Raw genomic sequence first — 21,634 nt, 5'->3', positions numbered from 1 at the left:
TTTACTTTTTTATTTCGCGGCCGGGGAGATGGGGCGCTTCTCCCCGGCCTGAATTTCAGCTGGGCGAGGCGGGGCGCCTCCCCCCCCGGCCTGAACTTCGGGGAGAGAACCGAAGCACCTCCCCCCCACCGTGAAGCAAGCTGCGGGACCAGATAAGGGACTTTCGTCCATCCCTAAGCCTATCTTGGCAAAAGGCAGCTACGCAGATGGTGGTGGCTATGGCGGCCACCATTTGCGTGGCTGCCTTTTGACTTGATAGGCCGTGTAAATATTTACATAGCCTATCACGGCCTCTGCAGGGATGCAAATGGTGTCCCTGCATTAGCCGTGATAGACTACGTAAATACTTACATAGCCAATCATGGCATTCCTGGGGAGGTGAATGGCAGCTGCCATTTGAGGAGCACCCACTGGTGTTTCGCAGGGTAGGGGGGCTTCGCTCCACCACAGATTCTGGGGGGCCGAATGTGCTGGCATTCGGCCTCACTGGGATCCGTGGCAGAATTCTCCGCCATCCCTAGAAAATCTACATGAACATTTGCATGGATTTTCATGTGAAAAGGAAGGGAAAAAATCTCACAATCTGATACGAGCTCAAGCTGGAAAGAGCTTCGAGATGCAATTTGGAGAACTTCAACGAGCTCAAATTTTGTTGATTTGCACATCCCTAGCCTTAGGGTACTCAGCAATTCTTGCTAATCTGCTGAATCCCTGCACCTCCCTGCCAAACAAATCAATTTAACAAGCTGTTGCCTACTAAAACCAACTGAAGTAAATGAAACGGGGTAGAGAATAGGTGGAAAAAACAGCACACAGAGCCAATACATGAACAGGACCTCCAATGGGAGTGGCCAGCTAATCTTACACTGCTTAAAGGGAGGTAGATGGGAGCTGGGAGGAAAAAGAGGCTGATGTGGTGGAGGAGTCTACTTTTATATCCCTGGCTGCACCCCCACACTATGTGGTGTGCACACACATGCACACTAGCATGCCCCCTCTTCTTCTTTCTTGGTCCCAGAGACATCCTTCACCTCAGCTGTTCCAGAGGGGCTCCAAGGAATGGACACACTGACATAATGCAGAAATGTGATGGAATAGACTTATGAATGGAGACATGTGAAAGTGACCCAGACTGGAAAGATACTGATCCATTCATTGTTTGCAGTAATGCTGCAACTGGGGCACTGTGGGAAATCACAGTAACACTGCAATTGGGGCATCATGGGAAATTTAGATGCCATTTCCCAGATCCATGCTGCTCTTTTAAAGGTCGCTCAGGATAGGTCTTGGTGGTGTTGTGGACCTGGCAGCTACCCATGTATGCCACATGGTGGTGAGGTGACACATTAAGACTGAATAGGAAAGGAACATTAATGCATTCAGCTTATGGCTTCATTTGTATGTGCTCTCTCTCTCTCTCTCTCTCTCCCCCCTATACTCTGCCATGTTTGCTTCTCAGTTTCTGAGGCTAGACAATGACAGCTCAAATGGAAACGGTGGACTGCTGACTGATTCTGATTAATCGAGCTGCCCCGGGTGCAGCTCATGCTTGCTATGGGTAATCTTGTTCTGAGGCTTAGCAGTTCTTTTCCTCTTTTGATGGAGATGCCATCAATTTTAAGAATTATCTGGTAGCTCCAAATCTCACCCTTGCCGGAGGGAACCCTCCCCTAGGACACAGTGCTATGGGGGTGGGGTGGAGGGTGGAAAAGCAGCTAAAAAACTTCTGAAGAAAAAGAGTTCACTGAGCAATTTCAGAAATAAGAACAGATAAGAGAATACCTAATGTGGCCAGTATTCCTCCCCACCCCAATCCCTGTCAGTTATCAGAGCACTTAAAGGCTATCAGATTTGTCTATGGTGTTTCAGATATTTTTATACACTGAAGGAAGATTTTAGTTGCTGAGAAGAAACCAAGATAAATTTAATATTGGATTTACCTATTTTTCAATTGTACTGTAGATATCCCCTTTGTACAATGCAGGGATGTTGGAGAAATCCAAAACATATTCAAATGACTTTGGATTTCTATGAATCTGACTTGTGGAGTTCACAATGGCCCCACATCTTCTGAGTCATGTGGAATCCATGGACTTACAGACCACCTTTTTACCATTTGGAATTTTATGCAAATATAATTGCATGAAAGTTACTGGGAAGTATGCTAACATATATGCCTTTAAAAACAACAACCATGGATCATGGAGAAAGCAAGAGAAATCCAGAAAAATGTCTATTTCTGCTTCACTGACTATGCTAAAGCCTTTGATTGTGTGGATCACAACAAACTGTGGCAAATTCTGAAAGAGATCAGGGTACCAGACCACCTTACCTGTCTCCTGAGAAACCTGTATGAGGGACAAGAAGCAACAGTAGGAACCAGACACGGAACAACTGATTGGTTCAACATTGGGAAAGGAGTACGACAAGGCTGCATATTGTCACCCTGCTTATTTAACTTATATGCAGAGTACATCATGAGAAACGCCGGGTTGGATGAATCACGGGTCAGAATTAAGATTGCCGGGAGAATTATCAACAGCCTCAGATACGCAGATGATACCACCCTAATGGCAGAAAGTGAAGAGGATCTAAAGAGCCTCTTGTTGAGGGTGAAAGAGGAGAGTGCAAAAGCTGGTTTGAAACTCAACATTAAGAAAACTAAGATCATGGCATCTGGCCCCATCACTTCCTGACATATAGAAGGGGAAGAAATGGAAGCAGTGACAGATTTTATTTTCTTGGGCTCCAAGATCACCGCAGACGGTGACTGTAGCCATGAAATTAAAAGATGCTTGCTCCTTGGGAGGAAAGCTATGGCCAACCTAGACAGCATAGTAAGATAAGAAGCAGAGACATCACCTTGCCGACAAAGGTATGTATAATCAAAGCTATTGTTTTCCCAGTAGCAATGTATGGCTGTGAGAGCTGGACTATAAGGAAGGCTGAGCGCCAAAGAATCGATGCTTTCGAACTGTGGTGCTGGAGAAGACTCTTACGAGTCCTCTGGACTGCAAGGAGGTCAAATCAGTCAATCCTAAAGGAAATCAACCCTGAGTGCTCATTGGAAGGACAGATACTGAAGCTGAAGCTCAAATATTTTGGCCACCTAATGTGAAGAGAAAAGTCACTGGAAAAGACCCTGATGCTGGGAAAGACTGAGGGCAAAGGGGACAGCAGAGGATGAGATGGCTAGATTGCATCACTGATGCAATGAATATGGACTTGAGCACAGTCCGGGAGAGAGCAGAGGACAGAAAGGCCTGGCGTGCTATGGTCCATGGGGTCATGAAGAGTCGGATGCGACTGAATGACTGAACAACAACTTCAGCCTTTACTATGTAGCACTCTTTTGTGTGTGCTCTGCTCATTGACTGTACACCAAACAAAGAAAAAAAATCAAAATGTTACATGCTGGTGGAAGTTACATAAATTGCAGCAGACTTTTTTGCGTACTTTTCCAAAGCAGGAAACATCCGATTCCATCAATGAGCAGGTGGCAGAATGAAAAGTTCATGACAATCTTCAAAACACAAATGGAATGGAATAAACAAAATCTGAACATCCCTAGCACAATGGAACATGAGCTTCTTGGATGGCTTGACAAAGGGAAGATGATTTCATGCCATGTGAATATGGCTAGTAACTGCCAAGATGGGTTGTGGAGAGGCTTGTTAAAGCTCTTTTTGGACCTCTGGCTTGTTAAGCCTCTGGCTTGTTAAACCTCTTTTTGTTGCCCTTGAATTGTCTCAGATAGCTTACTCAAGTCAAGAATCTTTCAATTTGCTTTGAAGTGTTTTTAAGCAGAATTTGGCGGCAACAGGTACATAGGAAGCCGTCTTGTGCCAAACTATTTGTCCACATAGTCCAAGTCCAACCTCTTTGAGCCTGAGGACTGAAATCCATTTTGGAGAAGCTCTCAGGTGCCACATTCCAGTGGTAGGAGGGGCTGAGAGCAAAAGGGTCCAGTGGGACCAAAAATGCAACATTATATAGCTTAGGGATGTGGAAATCAGCAAAACTTGAGTTCACCCTAGTTCTCCAAATTCCATCTTGAAGCTTGTTCTGACTCAAGTCCGTATCAGATTGAAAGCTGGGGGTGGGGGGGCATCCATGAAAATCCATGCATATTTCCCCAAATGTATGCATCCACTGTGTGCATCTTTGAAACAAACATATTCTTCCGCCATTGATTAAAGTGTATTTGTGCACTTTTTTCAAAAGTGCACATTTTTTTCATAAGTACAGTTTTTTATGCACATTTTCCAACTGTAGGCATGTCGTCAAACACATTTTATTTGTCTGCAAATCCCACTGCAAACATGGAAATGTGCAGGCTTTAACTGCAGATTGCATCTGAGTCCATGTGCAGTCTGGAAAGTGCGAACTGGGTAAATCCTGATAAAAGACAAATGGAAATAAATTTCTCATACTTCCCTAATATAGCCTAAAAGCTCTTACTGCCAGGAACGAAACCTTACAAGTAGGGATGTACAGTCTGTGTAAACTCTGCTCTGTCTGTGTTTCACAGATTGTCAGACACTTTTTCTTCCATTGTTTGTTCACAGATGGGTGCCTTTTGGGGGGTCATGCAGAAAAAAATGCAAATTATTACATAAGAGTTTTTGTAACAATTTACATAATCTACCTTAGTATGTAACATTTCAATTATTGCCCCCATTCCATTCAACTTTTGCTCAGCAGAAACTTGCATGTTTTCCTACGAATAAATATTTGTAAATTTCAGGAAATAAATAAATACATAAATAATAAAAAAGCAGAAAGTCCACGGAGTCTGCATGGCCTGAGGGGATCGCTCTGCAGCAGATTCCGCAGGTTGGATTCTTAGAAATCCGAGCTCATTTTAGTCTCTCTCAAATTTGTCCAGCATCCCTACTTAGGAAAGGATTTCAAACATTTAGAATGGGGGGAACTGCACATATGATGGGAAATCATTAAACATTTGGTGGTCAGGGGAAAGGAGACGGGCTAGATGGGGACTCAAGGAAGTCTAGATTTGCCCCCCAGGCCTGAGGTTCTATACACCTGTTGTAGTCCACTTTTGTCTTCTCCAGCTGGCAGCGTCTATCCAGAGTCCCAAACAGAGAACGGTCTTCCCTATCACCTACTACTTGAAACTCCTCCTCCTTTTAATTGGAGATACCAGTGATTGAGCCTAGGAGCATCTGCATGCAAAGTATGTGCTGTACCACTGCTATAGTTCCTCCTCAAGGTGGATGTATTCAAGCGCAATCACCCATAACTGTTGCCAAATTGGCACAATTATTGCTTTCAAGTGTGCCTGTACACTGCATGAATTCTACCCCAGTTTGCATCATTCCATCCCAGTTTTCTGCACAGTGCCAATTCCCCTCTCAAAAATACAGTGACTGTCCCATCATGCAAAGTGGCTAATGCCAAACATGTGAAGTCCCCCATCTTACTGAAATACCATTAGGTTTTCTCAGAAGGTTGGGTTTCCCTATCAGTACAGTAACTCACAATTAGTAACATTTCTTTCTTTCTTTGCAGACAAAGACACCATTCCCTCAGCTGTATCTGTATCTGTATCTGTATCATCATCATCATCATCATCATCATCTCCTCCTCTCATGAAGTAACAGTCCCAGGCAATTACACTGAAGCCCAAGGGAGCCTCCTGCAGGTTTAAATACTTGCAGCCTTTCAGTCTGAGGGACTCTCTTCTGTTTGTGTGGCTTGCAGTGTGATGGAAGGCCCTGTCTTCTTAGTGCTAGTACAGGCCCTGTTCTCTTGCCATTTGTCATTCCTATCTGCAGTTCCCTGTGGCAGAATTGTAACAAACTGCTTGATCTCAAAGCACATCTTCCTAAACATCTGCCTGGTTTTATGTTCTACTGATAGGCAGCATGGCTTCTTAGCAGGCACATAGTTGTTGGAGCTTGGTACTCTCAATCCCTTACCAAAGTGATTGAGGGCTGCTGCGTCACACTTTTCAGGAGACAAAGGTCAGTTCAGACACTCCTCCAAACCACAGCTGGGTAACTTGCAGCTCTCCAGATGTTTTGGCACACAACCCCCATGACCCCTCACTATTGCCTAGGCAAGCTAGGACTCATAGGAATTGTACGCCAAAAATCTGGTAAGCCAAAACATTTGGAGGGCTGCAAACTGCCAACCCCTGCTCCAAACCATGGTTTGTTTAGAGGACCAGGTTCAAGCAATAGTGAATCTTGGGCTTATTGGATTCTTCCTCACCGTTCCCCTTCTGCTGCTGCTTCTCCTGCATCTAATTTGTGTAAAGCCATAGTTTTACTATATCTGACAGAACAGGAAACTATGGTTTGCCACAAACTAGAAGTGGAAGCTTCTAATCTCCTTCAGTTGAAGGAGAAGAGAGGCCATAAACCTGATTCTTGCCACTGCTCATTTCTTATTCCTCAAACCATACTTGCAGGATACTCTGAATGCCATCACTCTCTTTTACAGCTGTACACGCATGTGGTGAGAAATCTAGGTCAATGATGAGCTCTCTGGGGTGTGTGTATCTGTGTATATATCTACACACAAACACACACTTTTTATGTTGGTGTACATATCTTTCCATACATATATGCCACCCTCACATGTAACATTTTAATCATAATAACTATTTATAAAGTCAATTTCAAAGCACTTCAAGTACAAAGTCTCACTGATCTCTGTAACATCCAGGTATGATAGACCAGTATTTTCCTGTTTTTTTTTAATTATATCCATATTGCATGCTTTGGCTGAGACAACAATGGGTTTGCCTAAAGCCACCTAGAGGCCCTCCTCCGTGAGCCCCTGCCAAGGGAAGTGAGGCAGATGGCTACTAGGAGGAGGGCTTTTTCTGCTGTGGCACCCCAGCTGTGGAATGAGCACCCTAGTGAGGTTCGCCTGGCACCTACACTGTATTCTTTCTGGCACCAGCTGAAGACCTTTTTTTATTTTCCCAGGCATTTTAGCTTCCTAATCTTTTAGCTCCGGTGTTTTAAATCTGTATTTTAAATCTCTGCATTGCTGTTACATTTTATTCTGGTTGTATTGTTATATTGTGGTTTTAATTTTTTATATATACTTTATATAAAAAATACTGTGTTTTACTGTGTGCTTTTTGGTTTTAATTTTTGTGAACCGCCCAGAGAGCTTCAGCTATTCGGCGGTATAGAAATGAAATGAACAAATAAATAAAATTGAGTTTGTGGCTGAGTGGAGAATTTCTGGGTCATGGTTCACATGACCCCATCCCCTACACATTGGGTGTTTCTATTCATGGTTCACACACTAGGACGGTTCACATGACCCCACCTCCTACACTCTGAAAGAGCTTGGAAGCCCCACCACAGTTACTTATATGTGCTATGGCCATCCACCTGCTGATGACACCTACAGCAGAAGTATTTCCCCAGCATATGCATATTCAGCTATTGTGGGGAAAGGGTTCTATATGCCTACTGATGTATATGTATTGTGTGTGTGTGTGTGTGTGTGTGTGTGTATGCACACTGTGTGAGCTCTAAATCCAGCAACAATTGTCTTGGGCTAACACTGTAAGGAGGCAATCAAAGTAGTTCCAAATGAACAGGCAAAGTAGGTGAAAGCAGAATCGGGAAAGGAGGAAAGAATAGATACAACAAACCTCTCAACCTTTCCTCACCATACCATCAGTAACTTGCAACAAACAATTGCACATTGCAGCACTGACAATAGTTTAACCTTATGAATGAATAAAGGCACTGGCATCATATCCATGAAGCTGATCTCGAGGCATCATGGGAGAATGTCATACACCATCACTAGGAAGCTAGGGAGCAAAGTCTTGCAGGTTCAATCACACTTTTATTGTGGAGAAGCCTGTCATGGTAACTGAGAAGGTGCCAGTGACTGAGTTATTCTCTTAGATGATATTGTACAAAGAAAAACACATGCCCTTCAGCCAATTAGCAATTTATATGTCAAGCTAATGAACTTAGATCTTTCATAAAGGTTATGAGCGCAGGTGTTTTAAAGCTCAAATTGGCACTGCGCCCCTTAATCATACTCACTTTAAAACACCTTTTAGATTATTCATCTGTCTGTGAGAGGAATCAGATAACTTATCTCTCTGCTCCCTCCCTTCAGAGTTCAGTAACTTTTGTTGCCAGTCAATAGGGATGTATGAGAACTTCATTACGATTAACAAATCATGTGAATATGTCCCGTTTTCAACGCCGAACACAAACTTGAGCAAGGACATAATTCTCAGTAAATATTCACAATATTCCGAGCTTGTGTTCACATTCAAAAGTGTACACTTGCACAACTGCACACTTCCAGAAATGTGCATTCCCCCCAAAAGAACCCTGCATTTTCAAGCTTTAGCAAATGGTGAGGGGAGTGGGCATGTGGTGTGCATGCTTGGAAAATCACACGTTTTTCATGTTTGAAAATGCACCCTTCTCCTGTTCGGGGGGGGGGGGAGCTCACATTTGCCTAAAGCTAAGCATCGAAGTTGAAAATGGAGAACATTGACAAGCTCAAACGTTGCTTGTCCTCCCATCCCTACCATTCAATGATAGTGAAAACTTGTAACATGTGGCTAACTCTTGCCACTGCAGTTTCGGCAAGCTCATTCTCTCTCCCACCTCCAGCTTCTCCAAGGATGCTGGTCTTGCAACCCGTTGTAGGTTGGTCCCACCCCAACAACCAGATTCCACTGGAGTTCCAGTTCATGATGGCCACATAGGTGATTGAGTACTGGGTAGGTGGTAGGGATGGCACAAGCGCCCAGTTCAGTTTGGGAATCTGGTGGAACTGCCCTTGCCCACACCCCTCAGCATCGCTCACCAAGCCCCTACCCTTGCTTCCCCCCACCTGCGCTCGGCGAATGGCCTGCACTCACCCCAGTGGCCTCATCGAGCATCAAGCATTGAGAAATAAAATAGCAATCACAAAAATGTGCATATTTGTGCACAAGCAAATGAGGTTCCGCCATGCATTAAAAACGTGGTTGTTCAGGCAGGCTTTGGGGGGGGGGGTTAGGGTATTTTTAGAAATATGATGTTTCAATGTAAAATTTTATTGTTTTAAAACTGTGTTGATGTACATCGCTCAGAGTGGCCGGGTGACTGGCCAGATGGGCGATTAAGAAATGAAATAAATAAATAGATATTCACGTATGTGCAAAAATGCACATTTTTCAAAAGTGTGTGTTTTTACACACACACACACAAATGTGTGGCTTTGCAAAAATGTGCATTTTTTGCATATGAGAATATGCACATTTGCAAAAATGTGCATTATTGTGCATTCAAAAACATGCACAGTTTTGCAATAGCCATTTTACTTTTTAAAAAATAGCTACCACCGATCTCAACAAGGCCTCTGGGTTGAGTGCGGGCTGCCCGCCAAGTGTGGGAGGGGCTCGAGCACTGTCTGGGGAGCAGGGGCAGGGGTGGGCATCCAGAGAACCCAGACGGGGGTGAGTTCATACATCCCTAGTAGGTGGGACTTCTGAATTTGCCATGCTTCCCAATTATTTACACATTTTGCCTGTTATGGATGGGGTTGTGCTCCCTCTGGAGGAGCAGGTATGTTATTTGGGGTGCTCCTAGATCTATCTTTGATCTCAGTGATCTGGAGAGCCGAGTGCCCATTACAAGCTTCGGTGCCTATGCTGTTCCTAGATTGGAACAGCATAGGCACAGTGATCCATGCGCTAGTAACCTCATGAACAGACTACTGTATTGCACTGTGTGCCCTTGGACCTAGCTTGGAAGCTACAGCGAGTGCCGAATGCAGCAGCTAGGTTGCTCAGTAAGACACCCAGCTATGTCCCCATAAGACCTGAATTAAAAGAACTGCTCTGGATGACTATTAGCTACCAAGCCATGTTCAAGGTTATGTTGTTGCCATAGAAAGCCCTAAATAACTTGGGATCAGGATATCTAGCAGACTGCCTATACCCAGCTGACCATTAGGATCTTCAGAGGAGGCCTTGCTGGTCATTCCACGACCAGCAAAATGTCAGCATGTAATATCTCAAAGGTAGGCCTTCTTAGTGGTGGTGCCCTGTGTCGCTTGTGAGGAAGAAAATGTGGGACATTTCAAATGCATCTTGAAAATGCACTTGTTCACTGAGGCCTTTTCTGGCTTGCAAAAAACTGCAATTGATCATATGCTGCTTCATTTTACTGGTTTTTGTATTGTTAGGTATTGTAGTTTTTTAAAATTGTTTTTAAGAGTGTATTTTAAATATATTTGTTTTGTTGTTAGATTGTTTTTAGCAGCGTTTTAATGTTGTATTTAAATATGATTTCAATATTGTTATATCAACCACTTGGGGATGCTTACTTTTAAGTGGTATATGACTATTGTTAATAAACAAACAAACAAACAAACAAACAAACCCTCCTAGTGCTCTGTAGTGCTATGGAGTGATTTCCTGCTAGGGATGTACAAATCCCTTACCTTGCCATCTGCGGAGGGTCTGCTGGGGTGGGGGAGGCGATCCGTTCCTCCCCCTCGGAATCCTCACCAGCCGTCTCTGCTCCTCGGCGATTCCGCAGAGCTGCCAGCCATCTCTGAAGCCCCAGCAATATGGCCGCCATTGCTGTATCGCTGGCGGGACTGACAAACTGTGGACGCAAATGGCATCCAGCATAGTGGACGCCATTTGCATCCCTGCTTTTTGATGTGATAGGCTATGTAAATCTTTGCATCGCCTAATGTGCGAAGAACAGGGATGCAAATGGCGTATTTGAGTCCCTGTTCCTTTGGAGCCAGCGGTGGGCAGGATCCGCCGGTGAGGACTTCATGAGGGAGGTGGAGGTAGGTGTCCGATCCTCCACGGAATTGGGGGGGCATGCAAATTCAATAGAATCTGGCCTCATTGGGGTCCATGGAGGATTTCTCCGACATCCCTATTTCCTGCTGAATTTTGGTGGTAAACTGGCAATATTTTCTGTCTTTTAAAACTTGAGGGGACTCCACAAACTGCATGGGGCCCTATGGAGTGTGGCCCTGGGGGGAGGCAGGGTGTCCCCCGGATCTCTCGCAGTGGCCACCCTTGAAGTAGGGTGTTTGGGGCTTCCCACAGGAGAAGGGAGAACAGAGCTAACACTTTTGAATATGTTGTTGGAGTCGAGCTGCACAGGATCCCACCTTTGCGGGTGGCAAGGACCACTACTGCTCTCTGCACAGTTACACTTCTGCTTTTACAAAGTTACAATATTGAGGGCACATTGACAAAATGAAATAAACACATTTACTTCCAGCAATTTCATTCTCACCATCATGTGTTACAGGGGAAGGTTGAACAATCTACTTTTGATACGGAGCAATGTCTTCAAGTGGGAATCTGCTCATACAGGGATTCCCCATTCCGTCCGAGTTGGGGCTGGCTCCTTGGATCATCCAGGTATTGCAAGCAGAGGCCACTAGAGTGGAAGCCCTGGAGATGGAGAGCCTCTGATGATGGAGCTGGTCCCCTTGTTAGGTTGCGAAAGCAAGCACTTCCTGCTTCCCCACTTACACCGATGCCCTGTGAACACAGAAGTATTTTATCGTGCTGATTTCAGAAACCCTGTTTGGACACTCCACCCTCCCTGCTGGTCCTCAAGCTTGCCTCTGATCACAATTGCTGGATTTCTTTAATTAGTTCAGTTGCATGGCAGCCTCCTGGGAACCTCAGCATTTCCTTGAGCTATCAGTTTGAGTGGCTGCTTGGCTTTCTGATCTTCCACCAGGACCACAAATACTGAACAGAGTCAAGGCCGGCCACCAGAGGAGTCTCAGACTGCCTCTGCCTCACTATATATACTACTAATTTGCATTTCTCCACGGAGGTCAGGGAGACATAGGCTGATCCTATCTTTTTTCTGCATAACAACCTCTTTTAAAATGCACAAACCCATTTGCACAAATAACCTATTAGATTTGAAATGCATGCAATACATGTGATGTATCAATATTATTCCCATTCTAAAAAAAGAAAAAGAAAAAAGTATACCTTCTAATTAATATTTCATACAGTAACATGTTTGCTCTCTCCCTTCTTACATTTCCCCATTATTAGATAGTTTAGCCATTGTAGCATAATCAAACAACCTACATTCCCATTCCCTTATGCATGGAACTTTGTCAGTTCTCCAATACTTTGCATATCATCAAATACTCACTGCAGAAATCACATATGACATCATTTCCCTAAATTCTCTTGTTATATCTCTAGTGTATCCAAGGAAACATAATAACAGATCAAGGCTCGGATTTAAACAGGTTAGTAGAATATTATTTCTTAGAATATTTGCCCAAAAGGCTTTTGCTAATGAACATGTCCACAATCTATTGGGGGGAGGGATGGTATTTCATAAATTTCCAACACATCAGGCTGCTGTACTCTTCAGTGATGTTTTGTAGTTTATATGGAGTGATATACTCATCTGTCATTATTTTAATACAGTTTTCTCTTAATGTAGAAGAGAAAGAAAGAAAGAAAATATTACAGTACTTCCATGTGTTTTCCCACTGATCATAATATATCATTTTACCACAGTCTTGGGCCTATTTGAGCGTATATTGCTTCACTTTTCTTTTTTTCATATTCATTGCAGATACCTCTCATTTTATTCTAGCAGGTGTCCCTTACTTTAAAAGGTTATATTTTATGTCAAAGTATAAAACTTGATGGGCATCCCCAATTTTAAACTACATTTCCCTAAAATGCCATAAAGTATACCAATGTACCTTTTTTTCCCGGAAACAGTGCTAAAGTAAATGCTATAACACTGGAACAGGTCAGGGACTAGTAGCAAAGCTGGAGCAATCTGGGAAGATGTGATATACTGAGTCAAAAACAGTGGACTACCTAGTCTAGTAACATTGACTAGCATGAAACAGCTTTCCAAGGTCTTAGGAAGATCTTTTCCATTCTTGCTGTCTGTGATCCTTTTAGATCACTTTCAGATACTTCAGAAGTGCACTTCTGCCTTTTGTGAAAAAGGGTCTCCCCTGATTATGAGAACAGGTAAGCAGGATCATGTGGGATGAAGAGGGTTGCTGTTGTTGTTTCTAAGTATCTAATTCCTCATCCACTCAGGGCTTTAAAGGTAAGAACCCGCAGTTTGATTTGGGCTTGGAAATTGACCCAAAGCCAGTAAATCTGATAAAATAATGGCACTGCATTGATCTAAAACCTAGGGATGGCAGAGAATTCCACCATGGATCTCGGGGAAGCTGAATGCCAGTGCATTCAGCCCCCTGAAATCTGTGGCAGAATGGCCTGCCCCCCGCCCCCCCCATGGATCCCCCCGGGACGAGACTTACCTGGGGCAGATCTTCCAGGTGGCGGCGGCTCTGGTGGTGGCTCTGGCGGCGGTTCGGCGGCGGCGGCCAGTCTTCTGACCGGCCGCCGCCGCCGCCATTTCCAGTTTTTTTTAAAAAAAGACGTGATAGGCTACGTAAAGATTTACATAGCCTATCATGGCTAGGTTAAAAAAAAATTGTGATAGGCAACGTAAATCTTTACGTAGACTATCATGTCTGACTTTTTTTTAAAAAAAAAACATGCGCATACGCAAATGGCGGCGGCTATGGCTGACGCCATTTGCGTTCTTTATTTTGGCCCGTCTTAGTCTACGTAAATATTTATGTAGACTAAGACGGCCAAAATAAGGAACGCAAATGGCAGTGGCCGTAGCCGCCGCCATTTGCGTACGTGCGTGTGTGTGTGTTTTAAAGTCAGACGTGATAGGCTACGTAAAGATTTACGTAGCCAATCATGGCTGACTACAGGGACGCAAACGGCGGCGGCTACGGACGCCGCCATTTGCGTCCCTGCTAGCCAGCGGCCGGATGTCCAGCTGCTGGAAGAGCTGGCTGGCGGCTCCGCAGAATCCCTGTGGAGCACAGCTGGCTGGCCAGGATTCCGGGGGGAGGGACGGAGCGCCTCCCCCCCCCAGCAGAACCTGGCGGAGCCAGGTAAGGCCAATTTCATACATCCCTACTAAAACCACAGCCCTTGTCAAGACTTTGGTTCAGGAGTACAAAAAGCATGACATGGGCTGCAGGCAGCCTCCCCACCACCATGAGGCAACCCCCCCACCAGGGGTGAGGAAATACTCTAGGAACAGGGTCTGATTCCTGCCAAAGAAGCCTTGTTCCTAGAGTGTCTCGAGAGCACCACAGTAAACAGAGTTTGAAGGCTTCTGCCTTCTTCCTAAAATACTCTCAGGTAAGTTTGGGATGCTAGGATCCTTCAGGAAAAGAGTGGATTGGAGGAGGGAGAAAGGCTAGGAGCCAGGACTCCTGGATGGCTATTTTGTCTGAGACCTAAGGTTTCTGGGAAGGGTGTTGGTTTTATGGGATCAAAGAATGTTCCAGGCCTCTGAAACACTCATGGGCAGGAGTTGCTATTGAATGAGTGCATTAATGAGTGGTGTGTGCAGCTGTGTGAAAGAGAGAGAGAGAGAGAGAGAGAGAGAGAGAAGTGTGTGTGTGTGTGTGTGTGTGTGTGTATGTGTGTGTGTAAGAGAGAGAGAGAAAGAGAGAGAGAGAAAGCACCACTGTGGTGTACTGGTGAGAAGTGTTGGACTGAGAGGAGGGAGATCTGGGTTCTGGTCCCCACTCGGCCATGGAAGCTCACTGGGTGACTTTGGCTCAGTGACAGACTCTCAGCCCAACCTACCTCACAGAGTTGTTGTTGTGAGGATAAAATGAAGAGGAGAAGGATTATGTATGCTGCCTTGGGTTCCTTGGGAGGAAAAAAAGGCTGGATATAAATGCAATAAATAAATAAATGAATAAACAAACAAACAAATAAATAAATAAAGTGAGAGTGGTTGAGTCAGGCAGTGGCAGCTGGTGACTCTAGTTCTGGGGTATGTGTGATTCCATTATTCATTCATTTCATTTCATTTCATTTCTATACCACTCAATAGCTGACACTCTCTGGGCAGTTCACAAAAATGAAAACCACAAACCATTCAGGGTTTTGGTTACCACCAGCCTAAACTCTAATGGTGCTGTCCAAGGTGCTGAAAAGCGCTATCCAAGATGCTGGACCCTACCCCCAAATGGTTTCAGCACCTTGGACAGTGCTTTTCAACACCTTGGATAGCATTATTAGAGTTTAGGCTGGTGGTAACTAAAACCCTGAATGGAATCACTTCTCCCCCCCCCCCCGGAATTGGAGTCACCACCCACCACTAGAGTTAGGAATGGGAGAATGAGTAATGTCTGAGCTCATCCAGGTTCTACATTTTCTACCATGATGCTCATCTCACCTTATTCTCACTCCCAAACGCAAGCACCTTAAAACTACAACAACAAACAACAGCAACAACAACAACAACAACATAAAGGTATGCATTTCCAAACACACAAAAATGCACACCTTTCCAAGCATGAATGAACCTGAAATGTGCACTTTACCCCCATAGGCTAAAATGTGAAAGTGTGGTTTGTGGGGAAATGCACATTTTCAGAATTGTGCACTTTTGCATGTGAACACAGGGTCAGGAAAGTGGAGAAATTTCCTGAGAATTGTGTTCCTTCTCACTGCATGATTTGCAAAGATTAACAGAATTCTTATACATAGGGACAGATGGACCCATCTCCATCTGGGGTGTGGGGAAGCTCAACAGGCTGTCCCACCCCTGCTTGTGGGGCCTGGATCCACTCAGCAAGCCTCCCTGCTTGCCCTGCCCCCCAAGCCATGTGCGCTGCCCCTCCTCTCTTCACCAAGAACTCCAGCACTCAAGCCCTTGTGCTTTATGTACACAAGGGCTTGACTGCCAGAGTCCTCGGTGAGGCACCCCCCCCCCCAGTGCTGTCACCCTGGCCTCTTCCTGGAGAGGCCAGGGTGCGACTGCCAGCGTGCCACCAAGGCACTTCCTCCCCATGCCAGCTGTCAAGGCCCTCCTTGACAGCAGGTGGAGGCAGAACATGTCCCAACATGGCCACCCCCAACACTCTCGCCCTGACCTCCTCCCAAAGAGGCCAGGGCAAAAGTGCTGGGGTGCTGCCGAGGGCCTTCCTCCCTATGCCAGCTGTCATGGGCTTCCTTGACAGCCAGCAGAGACAGGACAGGTCCTGGTCGAGCCAGCCCCCAGCACTCTCACCCTGGTATCCTCCCATGGAGACTAGGGCAAGTATGCTGAGATGCTGTGGTACTCCCAGCCATTCACTGAGCTTCAGGGCTCTCAGCAGCCAGGTCCGTCAGCACCCCAGGGCTTGATGAGTGGGGTCCAGGAGGCCAGACAGGGGGGAGTCCATCAGAGTCCTCCCCCTTTATGGACTCCCAGGCCGTTCCTCCTCAAACATCACTAGTTTGAGTTATATGTTCAATGAGCTATATGTAGGGATGTCAGAGAAATCTGCGACAGATCTCGGTGAGGCTGAATGCCAGTGCATTCGGCCCCCCAAAATCCATCGCGGAACAGCCTGCCCCCCCCCATGGATCCCCCCCAGGATGAGACTTACCTGGGGCGGATGTTTCGGACGGTGGCGGCTCCAGCGGCAGCTTCGGTGGCGGCGGCGGCTGGTCTTCCGACTGGCTGCTGCCATTTGCAGGATCTGTGTCCCCCCCCCCCCCCCGTAGATGTGATAGGCTACATAAAGACTTACGTAGCCTATCACGTCTGGGTAAAAAAACAACAAAAAAATGTGTACGCAAATGGCGGTGGCTACGGCCGCTGCCATTTGCGTTCCTTATTTTTCGCCATCTTAGTCTACGTAAATATTTACATAGACTAAGAGAAAACCAAGAAAGGGGAACGCAAATAGTGCCCACTGCGCTATTTGCATTCCCCTTTCTTTTCTTCATCTTAGTCAATGTAAATATTTACATAGACTAAGACAGCGAAAAATAAGGAACGCAAAAGGCGGCGGCCGTAGCTGCCGCCATTTGCATACGCGTTTGTTTTTGTTTTTCCCAGAGCCCTCCACGGCCAGAAATCTGGCTGCAGACGGCCCTGGCCTGGGCCTGGCCGGCTGCTCCGCAGAGCCGCCGCGGAGCACAGCCGGCCATCGAGGATTCCGGGGGGAAGGACCGGATCGCCTCCCCCACCATGGAGGATTCCGGGGGGAGGGACGGAACGCCTCCCCCCCCCATGAACAGAATCCGCAAAAAGGTAAGTGACTTTTGTACATCCCTAGCTGTATGTGAATATTTGTGCATTTATGTGCACATGTGTGTTGCATGCATGTGCAGCACCCATCATCCCAGCAGACACCCAATTCAACCAATGGGGTGAAAAGTTTGTGCACTCCTGCTCTAGCCACTGCAGCTGTACCAGGTGAAGTTTCTGAGTCCTTTTCAAGGACAGTCCCATGTTGAGCATGTTACAGTAATCCAACTTGCTTACCATGTATGACCATGGGAGGGAACAACTTCTCAACGAATGGATACAATTGGCACACCAGCCAAAGCCACAGTTGCCCCTTGACCATTGAGAAGCAAAGCTAGATTGAGATACACACCCCATCTGCTAACTGATTTTTCAAGTCAAGTCCAACCCCATCCAAAAAGCTTTGTATCTCAAAATACATTTCATCCTACAGTGGCTGGCTTTCTAAGCAAGGGCACTACTGTATTGTCTGAAATAAGCCCAAACCCACATCCAGCCCATCTCAAACAGTGGCTCAGGATCTCTGTGGCCTCCCTAGGATGACAATATATAATATCTCAGAACCACTGTCTATTATCTTTGAGAAATCATGGAGGACAGGTGAAGTCCCAGATGACTGGAGGAGGGCTAATGTTGTCCCTATCTTCAAAAAGGGCAAAAAGGAGGAACCTGGGAACCACAGACCAGACAGTCTGACATCAATCTCTGGGGAAATTCTGGAGCAGATGATAAAGCAATCCATCTGTAAGCACCTTGAAAACAATGCAGTGATTACTCGAAGCCAACATGGATTTGTCAAGAACAGATCCTGCCAGACTAATCTGATCTCATTTTTTGATCAGGTAACTTCCCTTGTGGACTGTGGGAATGCTGTGTATATAATGTACCTTAGCTTCAGCAAAGCTTTCAACAAACTGCCCCATGATATCCTGATGAGCAAACTAGCTCAAAGTGGGCTAGATGAAACAGCCATCAGGTGGATCCACAGTTGGCTACAGAATCGGATTCAATGACTGCTTATCAACAGCATCTTCTCAAACTGGGGAGACATAACTCCCAGTGCTCTTCAACATTTTTATTAATGACTTGGAGGAGGAGGTGCAGGGAATGCTGATCAAATTTGCAGATGACATGACACAACATTGGGTGGGATAGCTAATACCCTGGATGACAGAAACAGAATTCAAAGTGATGTTGATAGACTGCAGTGCTGGGCAGAAAACAACAGAATGGCATTTAATATGGATAAATGCCATGTCCTAGGAAAAAGAAATCAAATGCACAGTTACAAGATAGGCAATACTTGGCTCAACAATACTACAAATGAGAAGGATCTTGGAATTGTTGTAGATCACAAACTGAATATGAGCCAACAATGTGATGTGGCTGCAAAAAAGGCAAATGTTATTTGGGGTGCATTCATAGAAGTAGAGCTTCCAAATCCAGTGAAGTACTGTTTCCCCTCTCCTCAGCACTGGTTAGGCACCATCTTGAGTACTATGTCCAGTTCTGGGCACCACATTTTAAGAAGGATGCAGACAAAGTGGAGATGGTTCAGAGGAGGGCAACAAAGATGATCAGGGTCATGGAAACAAAGCCCAGTGAGGAGAGACTGAAAGAACTGGGCATATTTAGCTTTGAGAAGAGAAGACTGATGGGAGATAGGATAGCGTTCTTCAAGTATTTGAAAGGCTGTCGCAGATAGGAAGGACAGGATCTCTTCTTGATCATCCCAGAGTGCAGGACACAGAATCATGGGCTCAAGTGACAGGAAGCCAGATTCCAGCTGAACATCAGGAAAAACTTCCTGACTGTCAGAGCACTATGACAATGGAACCAATTATCTAGGGAGGTAGTCGGCTCTTGCACACTGGAGGCATTCAAGATAGGGATGTATGAAAGTCACTTACCTTTCTGAAGACTATGTTCATGGTGGGGGGGGGAGATGTTCCGTCCCTCCCCCCGAAATCCTCGATGGGGGGGAAGCAATCCGGTCCTCCCCCCCGGAATCCTGCCCGGCCGGCTGTGCTCCACGGCGGCTCCGCGTAGCAGCCGGCCAGGCCCAGGCCAGGGCCGTCCGCAGCCGGATTTCCGGCCACGGAGGGCTCTGGGTAAAAAAACAAAAACAAAAACAAACATGTACGCAAATGGCTGTGGCTACGGCTGCTGCCATTTGCGTTCCTTATTTTTCGCCGTCTTAGTCTATGTAAATATTTACGTAGACTATTACGGCGAAAATACAGGGGAACGCAAATAGCGTAGTGGGCGCTATTTGCGTCCCTTTTTGATTCGCCGTTTTAGCCTACGTAAATATTTACGTAGGCTAAAATGACGAATCAAAAGGGGACACAAATAGCGCCCACTACGCTATTTGCGTTCCCCTGTATTTTCAGCCAGCTGAAAGACCAGCTGCCACCACCACCACTGCCACCGCCGCCGCCGCAGTCACCACCACCTGGAACATCTGCCCCAGGTAAGTCTCATCCTGGGCAGGATACGCAGGGGGCCAGGGGGGCAGCAGGCCGTTCCGCCACAGATTTCGGGGGGCCGAATGCACTGGCATTCAGCCTCACCGAGATCTGTGGCAGAATTCTCTGACATCCCTAATTCAAGATGAAGCTGGACAGCCATCTATCAGGGATGCTTTGACTTAGATTCTTGCATTGAGCAGGGGGTTGGACTTGATGGTCTTATAGGCCCTTTCCAACCCTACTATTCTATGATTGTATGATTCTATATGTCCATCAAGTAAAATTGGACTCCACCGATGTTTTGTTTAAATGCAAATAGGAAACCTACTTTCTCAAAATAGTCTTATGGAGGGGTGGGGAGAGCAAAATTAAGTATGGATGCTTGAGGAATTTGATCTTTTTGAATTCCAGTGCAAACTGACCTGATCTTGGACTATTATGCAGATCACAACATAATTATCTTTCAGAATTCACACATCTCTAAATTTTGCAATGGAATCCTTGGCTCAGAAAACAGACCTAAAGGCATCTAAAATGTGTACATTACACTAAAATGTGTTGAACATTATTTTCAAAAATACTTATCTATCTATAAGTATTTATATATGACCTTGGGAACAGATTTTTTTTTTGGGGGGGGGGATCACAAGTTAATACAGAAATTGCATTGATGAGTGAATGCATGCGAATTGACACAAAATGGAAATCGACTGATCCATCTGTCCCTAACCTGAACCAGTAATTAATATTAATTTCCTCTCCCTCTGGGAACTGTAGTTCAATTAATGGGGTCTAGGGGTCTCCCAGCCTCTTCATCAAACTGCATTTTCCAGGATTATTTAGGGGAAGCCATGCTTATATTTTTTGAACTGCCCAGAGAGCCTTTGCTATTGAGTGGTATATAGATATTATTATCATCATCATCATCAACAACAACAACAACAAACATAGCCCAGATATTCCCTGACAAAGGGAAGCTTCTCTCTGACTTTGAAATGTGGGACATAACTCCCCCCCCTCCATAGGATAACATACTCCCTTCTCTTCCCACTTTCTTAATTTGTTTAAAAAAACAAACCCCCAGAAAATTATTTCTATAACACTGGCACACAATGCTGGAGACCTTTAATTATGCAAATATGCCAAGACAGCCATGTCATAATAATCGTTTAAATGGAAATAACATAAGCCCCCGCAGCCAAAAAAAAAAAAAAAAAGCTATCTTCTCCCCTGCGTCTCTCTGTCTCAGAGCTGGACTTAGGATCAAGCATGATGAACCCAAAACCAGGATGAAAGGATGCAGCACCAAGAAATTAGCAGAAGGAACCAAAACATCACAGGTACTGAGGCATCTAAAAGCACGTGGAAGAAATGCAAAGGGCCAGCATCAAACAAAGCAGCTAAAAAAGAAACATTCAGATGCCATCTTGGTGTGTTCAAGGCTTATCTGATTTATTTAGGAAAAGGGCTGTGTCCTGCCCTTCTACAAATTCAAGGCAGCAAACAACCAATAAAATCAGACAACATCCCCCCCACATCCCCCCCCCCAAAAAAAAACCTCAAATGTAGAACCAGGTGCAAGGTAGACTCCTTCTGGATGTTGTTGTCAGAGAGGGTGCAGCCATCTTCCAGCTGCTTGCCAGCGAAGATCAGCCTCTGCTCTGCAGGTGGAATACCTTCTTTATCTTGATTCTTGGCCTTGACATTCTCAATGATGTCACTTGGCTCCACCTCCAGGATGAAGGTCTTACCACTCAAGATATTCACAAAGATCATTATCCCATCTTTCAAGCAGAGCACAAGGTGTAAGGTGGACTCTTTCTGGAGGAGAAATGGTGGCTTCTAAGTATAAACTGAGCCCAGAGACGGCGGGGAGGCAGGGGGTATTTGGTCTACATTTTAAAGCAAATCTAATCCACAGATCCCAGGCTAATATACAGATCAAAACACAGCCTTCAGCTTTCATACGTCTCTGAATTCGACAATGCAGCTCTTGACTCAAAAATTGCATACAAAAATGTGTATATTAGCAAAAGTTGCAGACAAAATGTG

The 21,634-nt window shown here is 45.4% G+C and overlaps 1 protein-coding gene across 1 annotated transcript; it reads right to left on the bottom strand.

Moving 5' to 3' along the window:
• Window positions 1-11,227: 11,227 nt before the first annotated feature.
• On the bottom strand, window positions 11,228-21,379 carry LOC146340513 (ubiquitin-like). Its single transcript, XM_084803704.1, has 3 exons — window positions 21,141-21,379; window positions 14,669-14,734; window positions 11,228-11,524 (listed from the first exon to the last, which is right to left on the bottom strand). Exons 1-2 carry the CDS (start codon window positions 21,356-21,358, stop codon window positions 14,713-14,715), a joined length of 240 nt encoding a protein of 79 aa, XP_084659830.1. The 5' UTR covers window positions 21,359-21,379; the 3' UTR covers window positions 11,228-11,524; window positions 14,669-14,712.
• Between the last annotated feature and the right edge of the window lie 255 nt (window positions 21,380-21,634).

The sequence above is a fragment of the Heloderma suspectum genome, chromosome 6, assembly GCF_057233095.1.
Source record: "Heloderma suspectum isolate Gila_16-S chromosome 6, 16-S_ref, whole genome shotgun sequence".
Taxonomy (NCBI): Eukaryota; Metazoa; Chordata; class Lepidosauria; order Squamata; family Helodermatidae; genus Heloderma; species Heloderma suspectum.
This window is presented reverse-complemented; position numbering and strand designations above follow the sequence as displayed.

What these genes read in the sequence shown, in the direction of transcription:
- LOC146340513 (XM_084803704.1), bottom strand. Translation starts at nt 21,358, where the DNA reads ATGATCTTTGTGAATATCTTGAGTGGTAAGACCTTCATCCTGGAGGTG. An exon ending in CACCTGGTTCTACATTTGAG is followed by an intron (nt 14,735 to 21,140) that starts GTTTTTTTTTGG and finishes TTTCCTCCCAAG; the next exon opens with GAACCCAAGGCAGCATACAT.